The sequence below is a fragment of the Falco biarmicus genome, chromosome 4 (genome assembly GCF_023638135.1).
Source record: "Falco biarmicus isolate bFalBia1 chromosome 4, bFalBia1.pri, whole genome shotgun sequence".
NCBI lineage: Eukaryota > Metazoa > Chordata > Aves > Falconiformes > Falconidae > Falco > Falco biarmicus.
This window is the reverse complement of record NC_079291.1, coordinates 20,278,712-20,297,775: the sequence shown is the minus strand read 5'-3', so window position 1 is coordinate 20,297,775 and position 19,064 is coordinate 20,278,712. Positions and strand designations below refer to the sequence as shown.

The 19,064-nt window shown below is 46.0% G+C and overlaps 1 protein-coding gene across 8 annotated transcripts in view; it reads right to left on the bottom strand.

The window, feature by feature from the left end:
* Positions 1 to 19,064, bottom strand: part of LOC130148136 (dual specificity calcium/calmodulin-dependent 3',5'-cyclic nucleotide phosphodiesterase 1C-like) — a 371,754-nt gene that overhangs the window by 56,036 nt on the left and 296,654 nt on the right. For all 8 annotated transcript variants that reach the window (XM_056336358.1, XM_056336351.1, XM_056336357.1 and 5 more), the window contains 4 exons: positions 12,667 to 12,767; positions 10,832 to 10,960; positions 2,510 to 2,611; positions 1,112 to 1,232 (listed from right to left, as the gene is read on the bottom strand). In XM_056336358.1, the coding sequence (XP_056192333.1) occupies positions 1,112 to 1,232; positions 2,510 to 2,611; positions 10,832 to 10,960; positions 12,667 to 12,767 (453 nt within the window). The remainder of the gene's footprint in view (positions 1 to 1,111; positions 1,233 to 2,509; positions 2,612 to 10,831; positions 10,961 to 12,666; positions 12,768 to 19,064) is intronic.

Sequence of the window (19,064 nt, the reverse complement as noted above, 5' to 3'; positions counted from 1 at the left end):
TTCTTATGAAAACATAAAATAATATTTTTTCTTCATTACACGCATAGAACAGATCAAAACTTTGGCTTTTTGTGGTCTCAATATCTAGCCAATCTTAATTCCCTCACCAGTATCTGGGGGACTCAGCAGTGGTGTATTTTAACACATCTAGTACAATTTTGAGCTAGAAAAGCATAAACATGCACAGACTTCTCCCTAAGACATATGTGAAAATCATCCTACTTGCTTGAGCCTCCTGTGTGGCAACACAGACACAGCTGCAGGTATGATCTACCTGCTTCCACCTAGTAAACCCACTCTTGGTTTGAAAAACAAATGAAAAGATTAATTTCAAAGCAAATTCTTGCAATGTCTTTATTAAGAAGGGATTCCCACAGTGCCTTTAAAAAACAGACACCATTTAAAAATTGTCATATATTTTTCTTTTTTTCATTGAGATTTACTATAAAACATGAAGTTATTGAACTCTGGAGGGAAATTAAGCACTCAGTTTTCTGCTTAGTTTAGTAACTCATATTTGTGAAAAGTATCCTAAACACTCTTAAGTGCTCTGTTTAGTTTTACATATTTTTTTTTTAAGGCAGCTCTTTAAATGCTTTTAATTAGTCACTTGGGGAGCTTATAGCTATCTCACAGAGCTTAATGATTTGTTTACATTTGGGTCTGTCAACAGGCAGTCCACTGTGAGCTATAAAACAGATTAGTTCATCTAAAGTAAGAGTAATGCATTTTTCACATCTACTCCAACAATCTAAGTACAATTTCATAAAGTGCAGCTACCTAAATCTGTTTTCTATGGTTCTATAGCTAAGTAGAACATCACATATTCTATATTTTGCTAATTCAAAACACATATTGACTTCCCAAATCAGAATTTCTACTATGTAGATAATGTCCATATCTGTAGGCAGTGTATCAGACACTAACTTCCCAAGAGGCATAATAGCCAGTGATACTAGCGCCAGATGAGAAAGCTTCGTATCATTTAGGAGGTTCTTGCCTAAATCAGAGAAACAGGAAAAAGCCTGTGTTCATATTTCACTACTTCCATGCTCAATCCTACACAATCCCTCTGTGCTGAAGAAATACAGAGGAACTTCCCCAGCTTTACCTGTCTGAAGAACTCTTCTAGCAGAGACATGGTCCAGCGATGATGGAGATCCCAGGCCTTGGCTGGATGGCTGATATCTGCTGTATGTAACAACAGTGATAAGGCTTTCGGCTTGTCAATTCTGAAAATCCAAAAGATCAAATAAATTAATTGTCTGCTTTTGAAGTGGAGAAAGACAAAAATATCACCTAAGCAGGAACATGAGGTCATTAGAATATTTGTTGGAGAAATGAGAGAATGGAGCAATTTATGTGTTTCTAAAAACAGACAACTATGAAATACTATTTTTTTTCTCCAGCATACACAACTCCTGTTGTAAAAGAGAAATGAAGAAGTGCAAAAAGAAATTTTGCCCAGTCTTGCTAAGCTCTTTCTAGGCTTGCTTATCTGCACAAACAGGCTTGAAGAGTTGCTGTGTTCCCCATTTCAGCTGGGCTGTTTTATGCAGCTCAGAAGAGACGTTGGTCCCTACCATCTTACCGCAGTGAACAGTTAGGATCTGGTCTCAGGGGCACTGATGAGTCTACACAGTAACTCATTTCACTGCTAGAAAACTAGTGTGAGGTCAGAAGGGAATCCTTACATCTGTTTCCACAGAACAAAAAGATGCTGGCAATTTCTTAAAACCATAACCTAAGAGGTTTTCTTGGAATGGATAGTCTCATTTTTAAATTCCAGCTTTTGACTATCTGAAATACCTGAAAAAGTTGTAGCTTTTGAGAGGACCAAATGGCTAGTCACACTCTGGTCTGATACAGGTGTAATTCTGGGAGGCTCTGACAGACGTGTCCAGGGTGAAAAAGCGACCATCACTCAGAGCTTTCTGCAGTATGACAGGAATTTTATGGGGAAGAGCTGTGGACAAAATATTAGAGCTCCTAGTGGCATACTGGGAAGAAGAAAAGGCTTTCCCCATACAGTTCCATCTGTTATTTTCCAGTCCTTCTCCAGTGGATCTCAAGTTGTTTTCATCTGCTCTTTGTTTATGGAGCAGGCCCCTTGCCGAGGTGGCAGCAGATGCCATCTGCAGAAGGGCAATGCCTAAGTTGTGTTCTGCAGATCTATATAACTTTGAATCATATGCAAGCTGTGGAGGTTATTCAGCTGGATCATGTCCTTGATGTTACCCTGATATCCAAGGGAAATTCCCAGGAAGGCTTATCGCAACATGGCGACCTTTAGAAGCTTTAGTCCACCAGGACAAAATAGAGATGTGTGTATAGGTGGTGCCAGTCCACTCCTAAGTGAATTCATTCAAAATTCAACAGCAGAAAGAGAATTGATGTGGACATTAAAGAGAGTGAGGGCCTCTGGAGAGGTGCTTTTGAAGTCAAACACAATGGCAAAGCACCAGCTGAAACATAACCCCTCACTGCACAGTATTGTGAAGTGACTCACCCTTCTGGCTGCTGCAAAGCATTCTTCATGGCTTTGATTTGCTGGAAGTGACAGGACATATCAGTGGCCAACACCATCTCAATCACTAGAGCTCTGAATTCCCTTTTGGATGGCATCACGATGAGTGGAACAAGAGAAACACAAAAAACAGCATCAGACACACTCCAGTTTCTTCTTTGCTGTCTATCTGCAAATTATTGACAGTAATTCAGCCTTTGTATGTTGCTCTTTCCATTATCCCTCTTTCAGGGATGGGGGAGAGGATGAATGATTTTCTATACAAACACAGGAGTGGGAGGGCTGCAAATTAATCTAGGTGCCTATTTCTTGCTAAAATAAATCCTGCATGTTTTTTGAAGGGCGTATTAGTATTAGTACTCCTTTTTCAATTAAGCACAAACCTCTTAAAATGGTTTCTTTTATAGGGTGGTCTTAGAAGGAAGTAAAAAGACTGTTTAAAGCCTCAGCATGAATCAGGTGAACTTTTGAACCTGAATCTCTTTCCAGTTGACTAAAATTTGTCAATACCTGTGAGGGCTGTTTAGTCATATTATTAATGAAAAAGAAATAGCATGTTAAAAGTATTCTTCTAGTATATATGATGCATATATGTAGTCAAACCCTTGGAGAACCTGCACTACTTCGTTCAAACTACTCCTGTAGGAATTTTTCATAAGCAAACATGTTTAGGATCCAGCTGAAATGCCTTTGAAGATAATATGGATGTCCTAGAGATTTTAAAATACAGAACATTCCGATCTAGCACACAATACAAATTTATTTTCTCTTTCTTTTAGTTCAGCTCTCCACAGGCTAACAGAGGAACAACAGCCCAAGGTTAGCATACCAGCTCAGCATTTGAGAGATTCAGAAATGGGTCAGCTTTCATTTAAAAAGACAAGTTAACATCCTTCTTTTCATGACGTCACCAGAGACACCTTCACAGTTTCCACAACAGTCAGCAAGATTTCTGTTTGCAGACTGTTTCTTCTTTAGTCACTGTGGAGGAAAGAAAATTACCTCCCTTTACTCCTTCACTGATGCTGTGCTCTCAGCAGCTTTTACGCTGCTTGAGGTCCATGGCAATCAACTGATGGGGGAGAAGGACATACGCGCTCTTCACCCTACACACTCCCCTGCAGAGCTCATGGCCAAGACCAAGTGGGTCCCACAAGCTTGTCAAGAGCCACAACAGAGCCACAGCTACTCTTTGGGCAACATCAGGGTGGCTCTGTCTTCATCTTCAGCCACACATCTGGCAGCTGAGGCAGGAACAAGCCACAGAAAGCAATCCCCCATGGTCCTTCCCACCCTCCTGCTGAATGGCCCCCCTCCAACCAACTCGGTGGCCCTGCAATGGCCTCCTCCCATCATCCTTGTGCAGCAGCCCCAAGGCCACCAGGCCCTCTCCTCCCCTCTGCCCCTCTCTGCCACCATCCCGTGAGGGGACAATGGCATTTGCAGGGAGACAAGCAGCCAGAGGGCAAAGGAGACTCCCCGGCAATCCCGGGACACTGTGGCCCTGGCCTGCAGCGGGGACCCAGACCTGGCACATGGCTGGAGCCCAGGGCACAGGAGGGGGGCCGGAGGGCAGTCCCCAGGCCCCAGGGGCGGCCTTTCTCTCTGCCATTCAAAATGGCCGCCCACAATGGGGCCTTCTGGGCCTGACGGGCCATCGTCCAATCCATGGCAGCGGCCGTTGGTGACCTCACCGGCCTTCCGGTGCACCAGCGGGCAGTTGGTGACCTCACCGGCCTTCCGGTGCACCACCGGCCGTTGGTGACCTCACCGGCCTTCCGGTGCACCAGCGGCAGTTGGTGACCTCACCGGCCTTCCGGTGCACCAGTGGGCAGTTGGTGACCTCACCGGCCTTCCGGTGCACCAGCGGCAGTTGGTGACCTCACCGGCCTTCCGGTGCACCAGCGGCAGTTGGTGACCTCACCGGCCTTCCGGTGCACCAGCGGGCAGCCCTGCGGCTGGCCCACAGCTCGCTGTGCAGCTGGAAACCCTGACAGCAAGCGTGCTCGGCAGGGGAGGACGCGGCCAAGCCAGACCAGAGCCCAGCGCCAGCCGGGTGAGCAACAAGAGGTTATTGCAGCCCCTGAGGGTGCAGCCCAAGCTCGGAACGGAAGCTGCACGACACAACAAGCAGCACCGATGCCAAGTGTGCCCGGCACGTGGCAGTTGGCCTGACAGGGAATGGCCCTGAGCCCATGCAGGTGGATCCACCATGAGAGAATCCACAGTCAATGCCGGTGGATCCATCATGCCACGAGCAAGAGCCCATGCAGGTGGATCCATCGCAAGACCAGCAGGAGCCCATGGAGCTGGATCCACCCTGCACAAGCCCGAAGGGGCACCACGCCGCCGTGGCCAGGCTGCTTGGAGCACCGCAGGGCTGCCAGGGGCTCTCAGGGGCCCCGCAGAGAGACCAAGCGACACCACCCAGGCAGCACACACCAGCCCTAGAGTGGACCATCCACACTGACACCGGGCAGGCTCGTAGGAAGGTCACCCAGCTGTCAAGCCGCACATGAGCCCTGCTTTCCCACCCTGCACCACCACCCCTCATGAAGCGGGGCCATCTCCTCTGCCCTGAGCCCTGGGGAAGAGGCGATGACCGGGGCTGCCACCTTCTGTCTGGCAGCACCAGAGCACCAGGAGGAGTTCATTGGAGGCTACCAAGTACCACCAGAGATTGCCAAAAACCACTGCAGACCACCGAGAACAGCCAGGGACTGACGGAGATTGCCAGAGACCATCGGAGACCACCGAGGACTGCCGAGGATGACCCAGGACCACCGAGGACCACCCATAATGACCCAGGACCACCAGAGACTGTTGGACTCCCCTGGAGCACCACCCAGGTTACTGGGGCCTGCAGGTGGCATTTTTGCAGTCTGAGGATGAGCAGGACAGTGGGGGGTGGCTGTCCTCAGCCAGCTCTCGCCTCAGGTACCAAATACAGGGGGGTGAACATGAAGCCAGACCCACCCTTGCAGCGTGCACAGAACAACAACCCATCAGCACAGAAGGCAGATGCCCCATCCATCCCTGGGAGCATTCAAGATGGACAGACAGCTCCTCCCATGGAGAAGCAGGCAACTTCAGTTCTGACACAAAGAATTTTGGCCAAGATTGGACAACAAACAACAAAAAAATAAACCCAATAAAATCCGATTTAAAAAAAAACCCAAACAAACCACACAATAAAAATCAGTTTCATAAACAAAAAAGCTCTACACTCTTCTTTTAGCACTTTTGAGAGGGCATGCATGCTCCTGTGTCCCGTCCTGGCCTCCCCAGGACAGGAAAGACACTGCCATCTGCATTGCAGGCCCACGGGAAGCTTTGTCTATGTGTCTGTACAAGCTGCAAACCTGACCTAACTCCTCTTTGCTTCACACGCAGTCAGGAGCAACTGACACAACTTCAGGCAGAATCGGGCACCAGAGACAGGCAGGCCCTGCCTCCTTCCACATCGGTCTTTGGCAAACGCTACAACTCACACCTGCAGCCCACGTTCCACACGGCAGACCCGGCACACGTTCACCCGAGGCACCGGAGCGTGCTGAGTCCTCAGGGGAGAGCACCCAGCTCTGGCCTCAGAACTGAAAGCAACATTACTGTGGCAGTCAAGGCACTGCAGAAAGGCAGACCACAGGCACAAAAGCTTGCTCCTGACTAAGCACGGTTCAATTACGTCCTGAAAGCGGCCCCAAAGACACAGCAGGAGCTGCGCGATGCCTCATCAGCTCGCCCCTCTCTGCCCTGTGCTCCACCACACACAGTACACGCTGGCAGTGGCATTTCTTCAGCTTCCTCACCCAGCTGCACAGAAAAAGGTGTCGTCAACATACAGAGGAAGACACAAGTATTACCACCAGGGATGCTGACTGCCAGCTTTGATGGTGATTTCCCACAGCCCATCTAAATTACTCGCGGCACTGGGCACAGTGGGGGAATTTGGTTGGGCTGAGTCACATGTAACCATGGGTTTCCTTCAGCCTTCTCTTCCAACACTTCCCAGTTAGGGAGCTTCCAACAACTGGGGAGCGTTCAAGAAGGCAGGAGCTGCAGTAAGAGCCTCAGGCAACTTTCTGGGCCATAGCTGAAAACAAAGTCTAATGGCTCAGCACCACTCTAGAATCTGTCTGCCTTCAATTTCTTTAATCCATCTTCAAACTATTTCTGTTGTTTGTCTTGACAGCCAGTGTGGGAACATAGTGTGCGCTACGTCTTTGTGTGTAAGACCCATTCCTGTCATTGCTGTCAGCAGGTTTCTATGGAAGCCAGTTCAGCTGCTCTTGCTGTGGAGACTGGATGAAGCTCAGCACCTCCAGAGCATGGCTCCTGCCATCCTCAGATAAGTGGAAGGAACTGGCCTTTGGAGGTACTGCCTTGCTCCCTGAAGTGACAAGAAAGCTGAGACAATTGCTTCTTCACATCAGGGAAGTGAATTCCAACAGAAGTGAGTTGGCAGAATCTCCCAGGAGACCTGTAGCAGAGTCAAAACCTGAGCTTGGGTTTCTCATTCATCCTCTTTTAGACCACTGTTTGTGGTAGCAAATACACTGTCCCATCAAAGTGATCACTTCCAAGAATATCACGGCTCTGCTAGGGCTTTCTAATGGGTTTTCTTGTAGGTCCCCTCAACAGAAGATCCCTCGTGGACTCATAGACTTTTTTATAGACCTGGCTGTGCTGCTTGGCTGAGTAATTATGGATTTGAATATTTCTTACTACACTTCCAGATGTCCTCTCTCATAGTACAATACATATTCCTTAAGGCCAGAGTCCAGGAGCCAGTCACACATTACATTCTCACGCAGAGAAGTTTACCACTGAGAAAAAGTTAATGTTATCAACTTTGCAAATCAAGCCTAAGATAACTTGTCTATGCCCTTTGTTAACTGTTGCAGAATTAGGGAAATGAACAATTAGGCAGACAGAGCAGGCTGTCAAGGAACAGGTCAGGAAAAGCAACTGGAGAAGAGGGAAACCTGAAGTTAATGTCTTGGTTTATTATTCTCATAGGCCGAACAATAACTCATCCAGTGGCCAATGTCGCAGCTTTGATTTTTTGTTTCTAACCGATGTCCTGCAGACGATTCATGTGTAAACATGCTATGTGGCACAGTCCCACAAGCACAGTCTTCTGGTATTTTTATTACTGATTGCCATGATAAGACTCTGGCTGACTTTACATGTAAACACGTCCAAGCCTTGCACTGATCTCTCTGGAAAATGCCTTTCTCTTCTCTTTAGAATAATTACTTCACGGGTTTACCTTTCTTGCCTCAGAGAACCTGACATCATTTTGTAGGATACTTTGTCGGATGTGTCTTTGCTCCGTATCAGTGTTCACCTCAGAGCTGTACTGTTCCCCTCGCACTCATGGGGAAGGGACAGGGAAAAGGCCATTGGAGATCACCTGATCTCTATGCTAGGAGCCAACAGTAACATCTCTTGAAGTGAGCCACTTTGCTCATTTCATCCACCTGAAGTCTCGTTACTTTATTCTTATGGAAATAAATAGGGAAAACACTACAAGGAAGCATTTTCATTGGCTGATTCTCACTCAAGGTGTAACACTCAGAATATCCATGTGCCCATCCTGGATGCGCAGAAACGAACTTTTCCAAGTACAGGGTGTGATTATGCAACCACGCACACACTGTTATGTACAAAAGAAGGCTTTCACCAAAGTCATCTCCATTCAGTCAAAAAACATTCCAGATTTCTCACCACAATCACAAAAGGAGTAACAGTGATTGACAAGGAGGGCTCAGCATTACTTGAGGGACAAAACCCCCAAGCAGCTTTACAGACAAAGTCAGTATTGCATTAAAGGTCACTTCCCACAGCTGTACTCCAATACAGAGTTAAGGAGCTAAACATTTTCCAGATGCCCTTTTAATCCTGTACTTGATGGTAAAGGGCTTGTGCTAAACATACTTTGTTTCAATAAACTGCATGGAAATTGTTAACAATGAAATACACTGCCAGAAGAGACATCTATAGCCGTATCTTGGAAAGCATCTGTTCACTTGGCAGTTAATTTTCTTAATTTGCTTGGATTCGTTTTTGTTACAGTTTCTTCATTTACTTGTTGATCACTTCCACAAATGGGATTAATGACATGAGGCAAGCAAACGGATTTTCAAATATTTAACAAGCAACAGAGGGTTGCTTAAATGAAGAAAGGTAGTTTAAGTACTAGTAAGCATCCAACTCTTTTCTCCTTGACTTAGCGCAAAAGACCTCTTTCAGTCTCACCTGCTTCCCTTATGAAAGCTGTGCCCGTTTATTTTCCAACCGTAAAATCTAGCTCCACTTTGCTACATTTCTTTCCTGGAAATACATTCCCTAATTAATGACTGAATAACACAAAAGCAATAAAATCCACACAGGCATCTAGGATTTCAAAACCCACGGACCATCAGATTTTCTCTTACTAGTAATGTGAAAAAAGGAATGAGAGTTCAGCTCAGAAAGGCACTTCAGAATTTGCTTTCCAAAAACTATCACTGGGGCCTTTTGCTGAGAGAGATTTATCAGGTATGCCTACAAAAATCAAGTTCAGTTTGGACACACTTCAACAGTTGCCCAAAGCATCCTGCAGTACTGAGGGTCCTATTTTTGAGTGCCAGTCTAAGAAATCGGGGCTTCTTGGTTTTTATCTCAACACCTCAGGTCCAGCTAAAGTCAGCTGACGTCTCCAGTGCTTCCCAAACATTTGCCTATGGGATTTCAAAGTCGCAGTCAAAAGCAAAAGCACACAAAAATCCACAGTTTTGGAGCTAGAGCACATCCAGATAATAGCCTTTATTCTGCAGGTGCTGCTTGATTCACAGCTACAAAATAATAAAGCCCTACTTGAGAGAGAACAACGCAGCAAACCAAACCGCTCCATATTTTTGCTCAGGCAGTTACAGTGTTTCTTAGGGATGGGTTAATCTTTGAAACTTTGGGTCTAAGCATATGGCCTCAACAGAACACACATGCTGACACTACAGAATCAATGAGAAATATCGGAAGCTAGCTTTGATTCAAGCAAAAACAGTTGACAGCTCCAAAGCAGACCATTTTCCTAAAGAGAGTATCTACACAGTGAAGCACGCTCAATGAGCTGCTCTGCTGTTCCCAGCAGACAGTGGCTCTAGGGCTGCTCTTTCTAGTCAGTTAGTTCTTTGCTTTTCGCCCACCAACATAAAAGGAAGCAGTAATTTGCTGCCAGTATTTGACAAGGCATTACCAGCTGTAGCTAAAAAAATAAACTAGATTTTTAACACCTCAATGCAGATTTTTTTTTTTCCATTCCTGCTTGCTGCCCACCATGAGACTATTTTCTATATTGGGGGAAAGAATTTCTCAGGCCACTCCTCCACAACCCTCACATTGATTGAAATCAGCCATGCAAATTCCCGAGTTGTATTCCTGGTGTTCAGATATAGGATCACATCACTGTCCACAAGTTAAAATAAACAGGAACTTCAGGCTAAAGCAGAGCCTTCACTGACCAGCTTGCTAAAAGCCAGGCCCCAGAGAAGGGCTCATTTCCCCACGTTAATATTAAAAAAACCAATGAACTGCTTGCTCAGCACTGTGTCACAATTAAGCCTATGCAGGAGGCACCATGCATCACGTAAGATCCCACAAGTTGCTTCCTCTCCCATGAGAAAGACCCACGGAGCAGGATTCTTCCTGTCTAGCACATTGGGTTATTTTTAAAGTACCACCCCCTGGAGTTCAAAACACCCATAAAAACAGAAAGCTCTCATCAGTTTGAACTGTCTGCTATTAGAAAGCAAATCATGGGCTGATTTTGGCACAGAAATCATACGTCGCATGAAGCTTATTTCAAATTACAGCTTCTTACATCACCTTGGCATATACAGTACACTGATTTATGCTCTTTGGACTGGGTTCTTTTTTGCATTAAGACTCATTTATAATTTCTAGGCATGGAGTGTCAAAGTAGATAAAGGTTACATTTATGCTTCAGGATGGACAAACAGCAGGCTAGCTCTACACTCCGTTACAAATGGATCTGTATGAAGGGTGTCTCTGTCAGACTTAGAAATTCGAGGGGAGTCAATTTCCTATTATAATCCATCGTCACCAAGTATGGTCTCACTACCAGAGGTGAAAACTGAAAGCAGAAATAAGCAAGACAAACTCCTTCTAAAGCTTTTTTTTTGGTAGCAATACAAATACCAATGTGTAATATACAATAATGCATATTGCCATTCAAACAAGGCAGTAACGGTCCGTGGCGATACTGCAAGGTCCCTAGGCAGCCACCATGCTCATTTTTACCTCCAGTCATCCTTTGAGAGATTAGATAAAATATTCATCTCTTCATCATCTTGCAAAAGACGATACGCTGCACTAACGTGGTGATTTTCAAGCACAGACCGGTCATTATATAGAATGGCTGAGTCTGACCTAGCATTTAAAAGAAAACATAGGAAAGGTTATGTTTCTTCCCTGTCCCTTTTCCTTTGATCAGCTACAGAGAATTAGTTCTATAGCACGGACAGGAGTATTTTAAGAGCATTTGTAATACTTTGTTCGTTGCTGTTATTCAGTAAAAGAAAAGTAAAGATCAAAACTCACACAAAATTGATTTCATCAATCGAGACTCACCTAGCCTCTCTGTTACACACTTAAAAAAAAATATGCTGAGAGCTGCGAGAGGTATGTAAACTTACAGCTGAATCATGAGGTTCTTTTCCAGCTCTTGTGCATGTTGCTCTCATAATAAAGCCTGATGGTACCCAAGGAAGCAATTGCAAGTTGTGTCCCAATATTGTTTCCAGAACAGCAAACTGGCTGTCAGCAAGATAGAACTGAGCTGCTTTCTGTCATCTGTGCGCTCGGCTACGCTGTCTGGAAGGGCAATTGCCAGCGGAACAGAGTAAGGCCAAAGGTACTTCATGCCTTAGTTTAAGCTCTAGGACACAGAGCTGAGACTGATGGATGGCTGAGGTGGTCTGAAGACAAAGGTGTTGCTGGAACTTAATGGCACCAGAGGGTGAGTATGGTTTGTTACAGGCCCCACTCAGTTCTGCTTCCCAGAGAGCAGTGTATACTTCTCCCTCCTGACACTTTAAACCCTCAAGGTTTCAGTGTCACAGAAATTACTATTTTGGAAATACAGCAGATCCCTAATTCTTGCATGCATGAAGCGCAAGTAAGAAGTGGAGTGTGGCTTGGCCCAGAAGAGAAACAGAAACATCCTTCTACATTCCATTCCCAAGCTTTCCTGAGCACATGTGTGATTTAGCCTAGCAACATTTATCTATCTGCATGATTCAGCTAACATCCTCCAGGTATCTTACTTAGAGTGAGATGCAACGCATCTTAGAAATGCCCAGGTGTCAGTCAAGGATATCTACATATTTTGTCACCACTACCAGTACACTCCCATGGTCAAAATAACAATAACAAAATGCCCAGTTATCGCTGCAACCACAGACTTCACAATCTTTTCATGCTTCAGAATTTTGCTGCCATCTTCATCTTCTTCTCTCTTCCACCAACCCAGAAGCCTTATAGAAGATTCTGAGTTCAAAAAAATACAGCGGTTCGGTCTAGTCTGGGAACAGCTAGTTGCTGTCTAGCAATTTACAAAGCTCTAAAAAATGATGTCCCTGAACAGGTAGCGGTAAACATACACTTTGGCTGCAGGTGTGCTTTTCCACTCAAGTGAAAATAGTACATGTAGCATTGGTGTTCACCGATAAATACAGGTATTGTTAAGTTCTTAACCTATGTAGTTGATATCTGATTCTTCAAATTCAATGAGAAAAAAACTGTTGAATTATAGTAGCTCCTCCAAAACTGTAACTCCATCAAAATACGACACCCTGTACAGCAACTTGTCTTTGGCAGCTTTACACAGAAACATTTTGGGACCTTCCTTTTTCCTGATTATTAATATGAAATCATGCTCAGGAAGCTAGAATGCATGCATTCCACTGTAAATGGCTGAGCAAGACAAAACTAAATACAACCTAAGGCAGTGAACTTTCCTCCTGTAACACTTCAAAGCAAAAGCTCCTGTGCTTTCCTAGGTGGCTGTGCCGTTATTCCCCAAAGGTTCCTCCCTCCATTTCCCAGCCCTTCATCGTGATTTACAATGGCCTCACCGTGTCTGGATATGAAAGTTGTTGGTGGTTCCAGTGTGTTCATAGTCATGGATGGCAGCTGCAAAGATCATAGCGAAGATCTCCAGCTCTGTCAGCCAGTGCTGAAAAGAGATTAAGAGCAATCAGATAAACCGTCATTTTCCCAGGCATTAAAGCTTTTGTCCTTTAAGGCAAGTTATCCCCTGCTGACAGTCAATGCCGCACATCATTGCCTTTCCCCTGCAGCCTGCCAGCTGTTGTAAGCAAACTTCTGCGGTTGATGCACAAAAGCCAAACCAGTGTTTTTCCTGAAGCTTCATCCAAATAAACTGAGCTTCAGCAAAATGTTTTCAGGAGCTAGTAAGGCTTAAGGCAGAGCAAGGGGAAACATGTGCCCTTCTTAAAAAGCACTGTGTGAGGAAGAGAGAGGGGAAAACCTCAAGACAATCAAGGTTCTTCAAGTGGAACTTGATGACACATGTGCAGGTACACATGTTCTACCACGGTATGTACTTTCAGCTCAGCTGACCTTTGTAGCAGAGCCTCAAATACAGAAGAATGTCACTAACTTCCAGTAGCTAAAAGTCATAGAACCATAGAACCATAGAATGGTTTGGGTTAGAAAGGACCTTAACGGTCATCTAGTTCCACCCCGCCTGCCATGGGCAGGGACACCGTCCACTAGCCCAGGTTGCTCCAAGCCCCATCCATCCAGCCTGGCCTTGAACACTGCCAGGGATGGGGCACCCACAGCTTCTCTGGGCAGCCTGTGCCAGTGCCTCACCACCCTCACAGTAAAGAATGTCTTCCTAATATCCAATCTAAATCTATCCTTTTTTGGTTAAAACCATGTACCCCTTGTCCTATCTCAACAGGCCCTGCTGAAAAGTTTGTCCTCGTCTTTCTTATAAGCCCCCTTTAAGTATCGAAAGGCTGCAGTAGGTCTCCCCAGAGCCTTCTCTTCTCCAGGCTGAACAACCCCAACTCTCTCAGCCTGTCTGCATAGGAGAGGAGCTCCAGCCTTCTGGTCATCTTCATGGCCCTCCTATGGACTCGTTCCAACAGGTCCATGTCCTTTTTATGTTGGTGGCTCCAGAGCTGAACGCAGTACTCCACGTGGGGTCTCACCACAGTGGAAGAGAGGGGGAGAATCCCCTCCCTCGACCTGCTGGCCACTTTTGTTTCGATACAGCCCAGGATAGGGTTGGCCCTCTGGCTACGAGTGCACATTGTTGGGTCATGTTGAGCTTTTCATCCACCAGCACCCTCAAGTCCTTCTCCTCCGGGGAGCTCTCAACCCATTCTCCGCCCAGCCTGTATTGATAGCAGGGCTTGCCCCAACCCAGATGCAGGACCTTGCACTTGGCCTCGTTGAACTTCATGAGGTTCACAGGGGCTCCCCCATGAGCTGAGCTTGGAGGAGGTGATCCTTGAATGTTAACCATCTTTCTTGGTGTCTCTTCGTGCCAGGGCTCCCATGCTACTCTACCAAGCAGATCCCTGAAGAGGCCAGAATCTGCTTTCCTGAAGTCCAGGGCAGTGATCTGGCTGTGTGCCCTCCTTGCTGCCCTAAGGATTTTGAACACCACCATTTTGTGGTCACTGCAGCCAAGGCTGCCCTTAAGCTTCACATTCCCCACCAGCCCCTCCATGTTGGTGAGAACAAGGTTCAGCATGGCACCTCTCTTCACTGGCTCCTCCATCACTTGGAAGTTATCGTCAACACAGTCCAAGAATGTCCTGAATTGCCTGAGCCCTGCTGTGTTGTCCTCTCCAACAAATATCGGGGTGGCTGAAGTCCCCCATGAGGACCAGGGCTCATGAACATCATGTGGCTTGTACCTGTCTATAGAGGGCTTCGCCTGCTCAGTCTTCCTGGTTGGACGGCCTGTAGCAGACCCCCACTATAATGTCACCTGTCGCTCCCCATCCAGCCCCAGATGGAGCTCCATGCATTTGAGCTGGCTGCTGACCTAGAGGGTGAAGCCCCCTCCTCCCTTCCCCTGCCCGTCCTTCCTACAGAGCTTCTAATCCTTCCGTTCCAGTCTTCAGCAATGACTGAATCATAAGGAAAAAGGGGCACAAAACCTCACAAGATGTACTTCTTGCTATTTATTTACCATTTATAGACACATTGGAGAAAGTCCTGAGGGTTTTTTTTTTCCTAATTGCCTAGTCGAAGCCTTATTTTTCAATGCTTAACTCGCTTCTAACTTAGATTTCTAAATGATTCAGAGGCTTTTAATCATTTTTCTCAGAGTCAATCAATCATTTTACATCTGGGTTTCCACTGGCAGCACACAAGGAGGGCTGTTAACATCAAGAGCATCAGAGACAAAGGTTCTGGGTACTATAGATGCTGTAAATATTTGTATGAAATGCTTAAACATACTAAATTTAGAGAAAACCTTTACCACAGTGGCTGCCAAATATTTTTGTAACAGTTCACTGTCAAGCTGCAAACGTCTTGACAGACATTCATGTACAAACTGCCTTTTAATTCAAAGCCCAGCAAAGGCAATATGGTTTCATAAATCTATTCTAGACAACTACTACAGCTCAGGGACCATCACTGGCCTGTTAACCACAGTGCAGGGGAAGCACAGGTAACCGGGGGTCTGTACACAGCGACCTGTCTAGCTTTCTCCTGCCATTCACAGCCACCTCTGCGCAACCAATTACGAATTAAGCAAGTCTCGGTATAAACGATCTCCTTACATTAAAGATGCGGTTTGAAAATATTGGCCAGAGATATTTCGCAAAATGCCACTGACCATAATCAAGGCAGCTCTTGAATTTTCGGGGTGGGTATGGTGTGTGAAAGGTCAAGAAATGAGCAGACACACAAACCAAATTATTTTCTCATTTCTACACAGTTGGTCCAGGACAGGAATGGACAGCACTAATGGTGGAGAAATCTGTGATGTTTCTGTTTCCAGGCATGACTTGTGAATAAGGAATGCTTTACAGCTGATAAAGAACATGATTTCAACATTCTAGCAACAGCGTCTGGCAACTGCAATGGAAAAGAAATGGAACTAGGGTTTCCAAGATACAAGTCTAGATCTGGACTTCCATTCCTCAACCATGTTCTGCCATTTCCCAAAAGGTGAGCGTGTGAATGACAGAAAAATAATCAGGCAAAAGCGCTCAGGAACAGGCAGAGCAAACCTACATTATGCACGCAGAACTACCACGGGGCATGCTCAGCTAGTCTGATGCATCCACTTCAGACCTTCAGGGCACCATCTGACAAGTCCCACTCCAACAGCATGTTATGACCCAAATCTTAAAACATCAGTAAGGCTGCGAGCTCTGCGCCTGAGGTCCTCTACCCCTTAAGGCATGCACAGGAAAAGTGCTAACTTGCATGCGCTACCAAACCATCACTGGCTGAACAAGTTTGGGTAAATGGCGCTTTTCAAATAGGGTGTAATACACCTGAGGAGAGATATTAAATATCATAACAGCATTTGCAGAAGACCACTCAGAACACAGACTGGGATTACCGTTGTGAATAGTGGGTAATAAATAAATCAGTGTAAGTAGCACAAAGTCAAAATAGGCTTGTGACTAACAGGAGGGAAATAGCAGTAAGTAATTGCAACCTTTTAGTCCCTTTTATCTGCTACAACCTTGCAAGGCTGCAAACAAGATGGCAAAGAGCCCGCAGAGAACGGATGCCATCTCCATCAAAGCAGTGATATTACCATTTACTAGTCTGTGATGGACTTCATTTTGGGAACAGAGAGCTAGCTTTAAAGAACAAATTCATCACGAGCTATTGAGAAAGCAGCAGGACACTGTCACAGGTGAAAAGAATGAGGAAATGTGAATGTTTTTCATTTCTAAAGGGTTGATAAAAACAATCCAGAACCAAACCTTCAACTTTCTGCATTGATAGGGGGTGCGGGATAGAGGGGGAAGAAGGCATGAAAGAACAAGTATTGGCTTCTAGGGTGGAAACAAGAAAGGGTAATGAGGCATGATTCTCTTTCACAAACATACAGTAAATATGAAGAAGTAGCTACTAAGGCAAGTCATTGGCATGTAAACAAAAGGATTGATGCATATCGATGCCTACAGGAAGAAAGAGGAAGGAGCAGTCTTCCATTCTAACAAAACAAATGGATGCATTTCCAAGAAAATGCTACAAAGCAAAGAGAGCAATAATTAGCTTTTTTCCTTCCCCAGAGTTTATGGTCTTTTATTCAAAAGAAGTTATCATTTGCAGAGCTCATGATGATTAGTCTAGAGGAGAGGAGGATCTCACTTCCCTTTGGTACAAACAGATGTGACAAAAGTCTCGCACTTCTGCAGGTTTACATGTCTGCTGCAGGAAACAGTATCCTCTAATTCTTGACAGTATCACAGAAAGAACTCTGAGAAAGAACACCGAGGCTGACCCAGGACCATTGAGGACTACCAAGGACGAGCCAGAACCACGGAGGATTGCCAAGGATGACCCAGGACCACCGAGGACCACCCATAATGACCCAGGACCACCAGAGACTGTTGGACTCCCCTGGAGCACCACCCAGGTTACTGGGGCCTGCAGGTGGCATTTTTGCAGTCTGAGGATGAGCAGGACAGTGGGGGGTGGCTGTCCTCAGCCAGCTCTCGCCTCAGGTACCAAATACAGGGGGGTGAACATGAAGCCAGACCCACCCTGGCAGCGTGCACAGAACAACAACCCGTCAGCACAGAAGGCAGATGCCCCATCCATCCCTGGGAACATTCAAGATGGACAGACAGCTCCTCCCATGGAGAAGCAGGCAACTTCAGTTCTGACACAAAGAATTTTGGCCAAGATTGGACAACAAACAACAAAAAAATAAACCCAATAAAATCCGATTTAAAAAAAAACCCAAACAAACCACACAATAAAAATCAGTTTCATAAACAAAAAAGCTCTACACTCTTCTTTTAGCACTTTTGAGAGGGCATGCATGCTCCTGTGTCCCGTCCTGGCCTCCCCAGGACAGGAAAGACACTGCCATCTGCATTGCAGGCCCACGGGAAGCTTTGTCTATGTGTCTGTACAAGCTGCAAACCTGACCTAACTCCTCTTTGCTTCACACGCAGTCAGGAGCAACTGACACAACTTCAGGCAGAATCGGGCACCAGAGACAGGCAGGCCCTGCCTCCTTCCACATCGGTCTTTGGCAAACGCTACAACTCACACCTGCAGCCCACGTTCCACACGGCAGACCCGGCACACGTTCACCCGAGGCACCGGAGCGTGCTGAGTCCTCAGGGGAGAGCACCCAGCTCTGGCCTCAGAACTGAAAGCAACATTACTGTGGCAGTCAAGGCACTGCAGAAAGGCAGACCACAGGCACAAAAGCTTGCTCCTGACTAAGCACGGTTCAATTACGTCCTGAAAGCGGCCCCAAAGACACAGCAGGAGCTGCGCGATGCCTCATCAGCTCGCCCCTCTCTGCCCTGTGCTCCACCACACACAGTACACGCTGGCAGTGGCATTTCTTCAGCTTCCTCACCCAGCTGCACAGAAAAAGGTGTCGTCAACATACAGAGGAAGACACAAGTATTACCACCAGGGATGCTGACTGCCAGCTTTGATGGTGATTTCCCACAGCCCATCTAAATTACTCGCGGCACTGGGCACAGTGGGGGAATTTGGTTGGGCTGAGTCACATGTAACCATGGGTTTCCTTCAGCCTTCTCTTCCAACACTTCCCAGTTAGGGAGCTTCCAACAACTGGGGAGCGTTCAAGAAGGCAGGAGCTGCAGTAAGAGCCTCAGGCAACTTTCTGGGCCATAGCTGAAAACAAAGTCTAATGGCTCAGCACCACTCTAGAATCTGTCTGCCTTCAATTTCTTTAATCCATCTTCAAACTATTTCTGTTGTTTGTCTTGACAGCCAGTGTGGGAACATAGTGTGCGCTACGTCTTTGTGTGTAAGACCCATTCCTGTCATTGCTGTCAGCAGGTTTCTATGGAAGCCAGTTCAGCTGCTCTTGCTGTGGAGACTGGATGAAGCTCAGCACCTCCAGAGCATGGCTCCTGCCATCCTCAGATAAGTGGAAGGAACTGGCCTTTGGAGGTACTGCCTTGCTCCCTGAAGTGACAAGAAAGCTGAGACAATTGCTTCTTCACATCAGGGAAGTGAATTCCAACAGAAGTGAGTTGGCAGAATCTCCCAGGAGACCTGTAGCAGAGTCAAAACCTGAGCTTGGGTTTCTCATTCATCCTCTTTTAGACCACTGTTAAAAAAAGTTATTGTCACCTTCACCTGTTTTCTATTTCTATATAATCCCACGTCTCTACTTTCATGAGCAGAGTCATATGAAATTAAGTTTGTCTATAGTGCAAACGGGTTCTACTGTGGATAATCATAATCTCCTTATTGAGTTAAAACTGTTGTAATCTCTTTATACATTCACGATGCCAAGTCC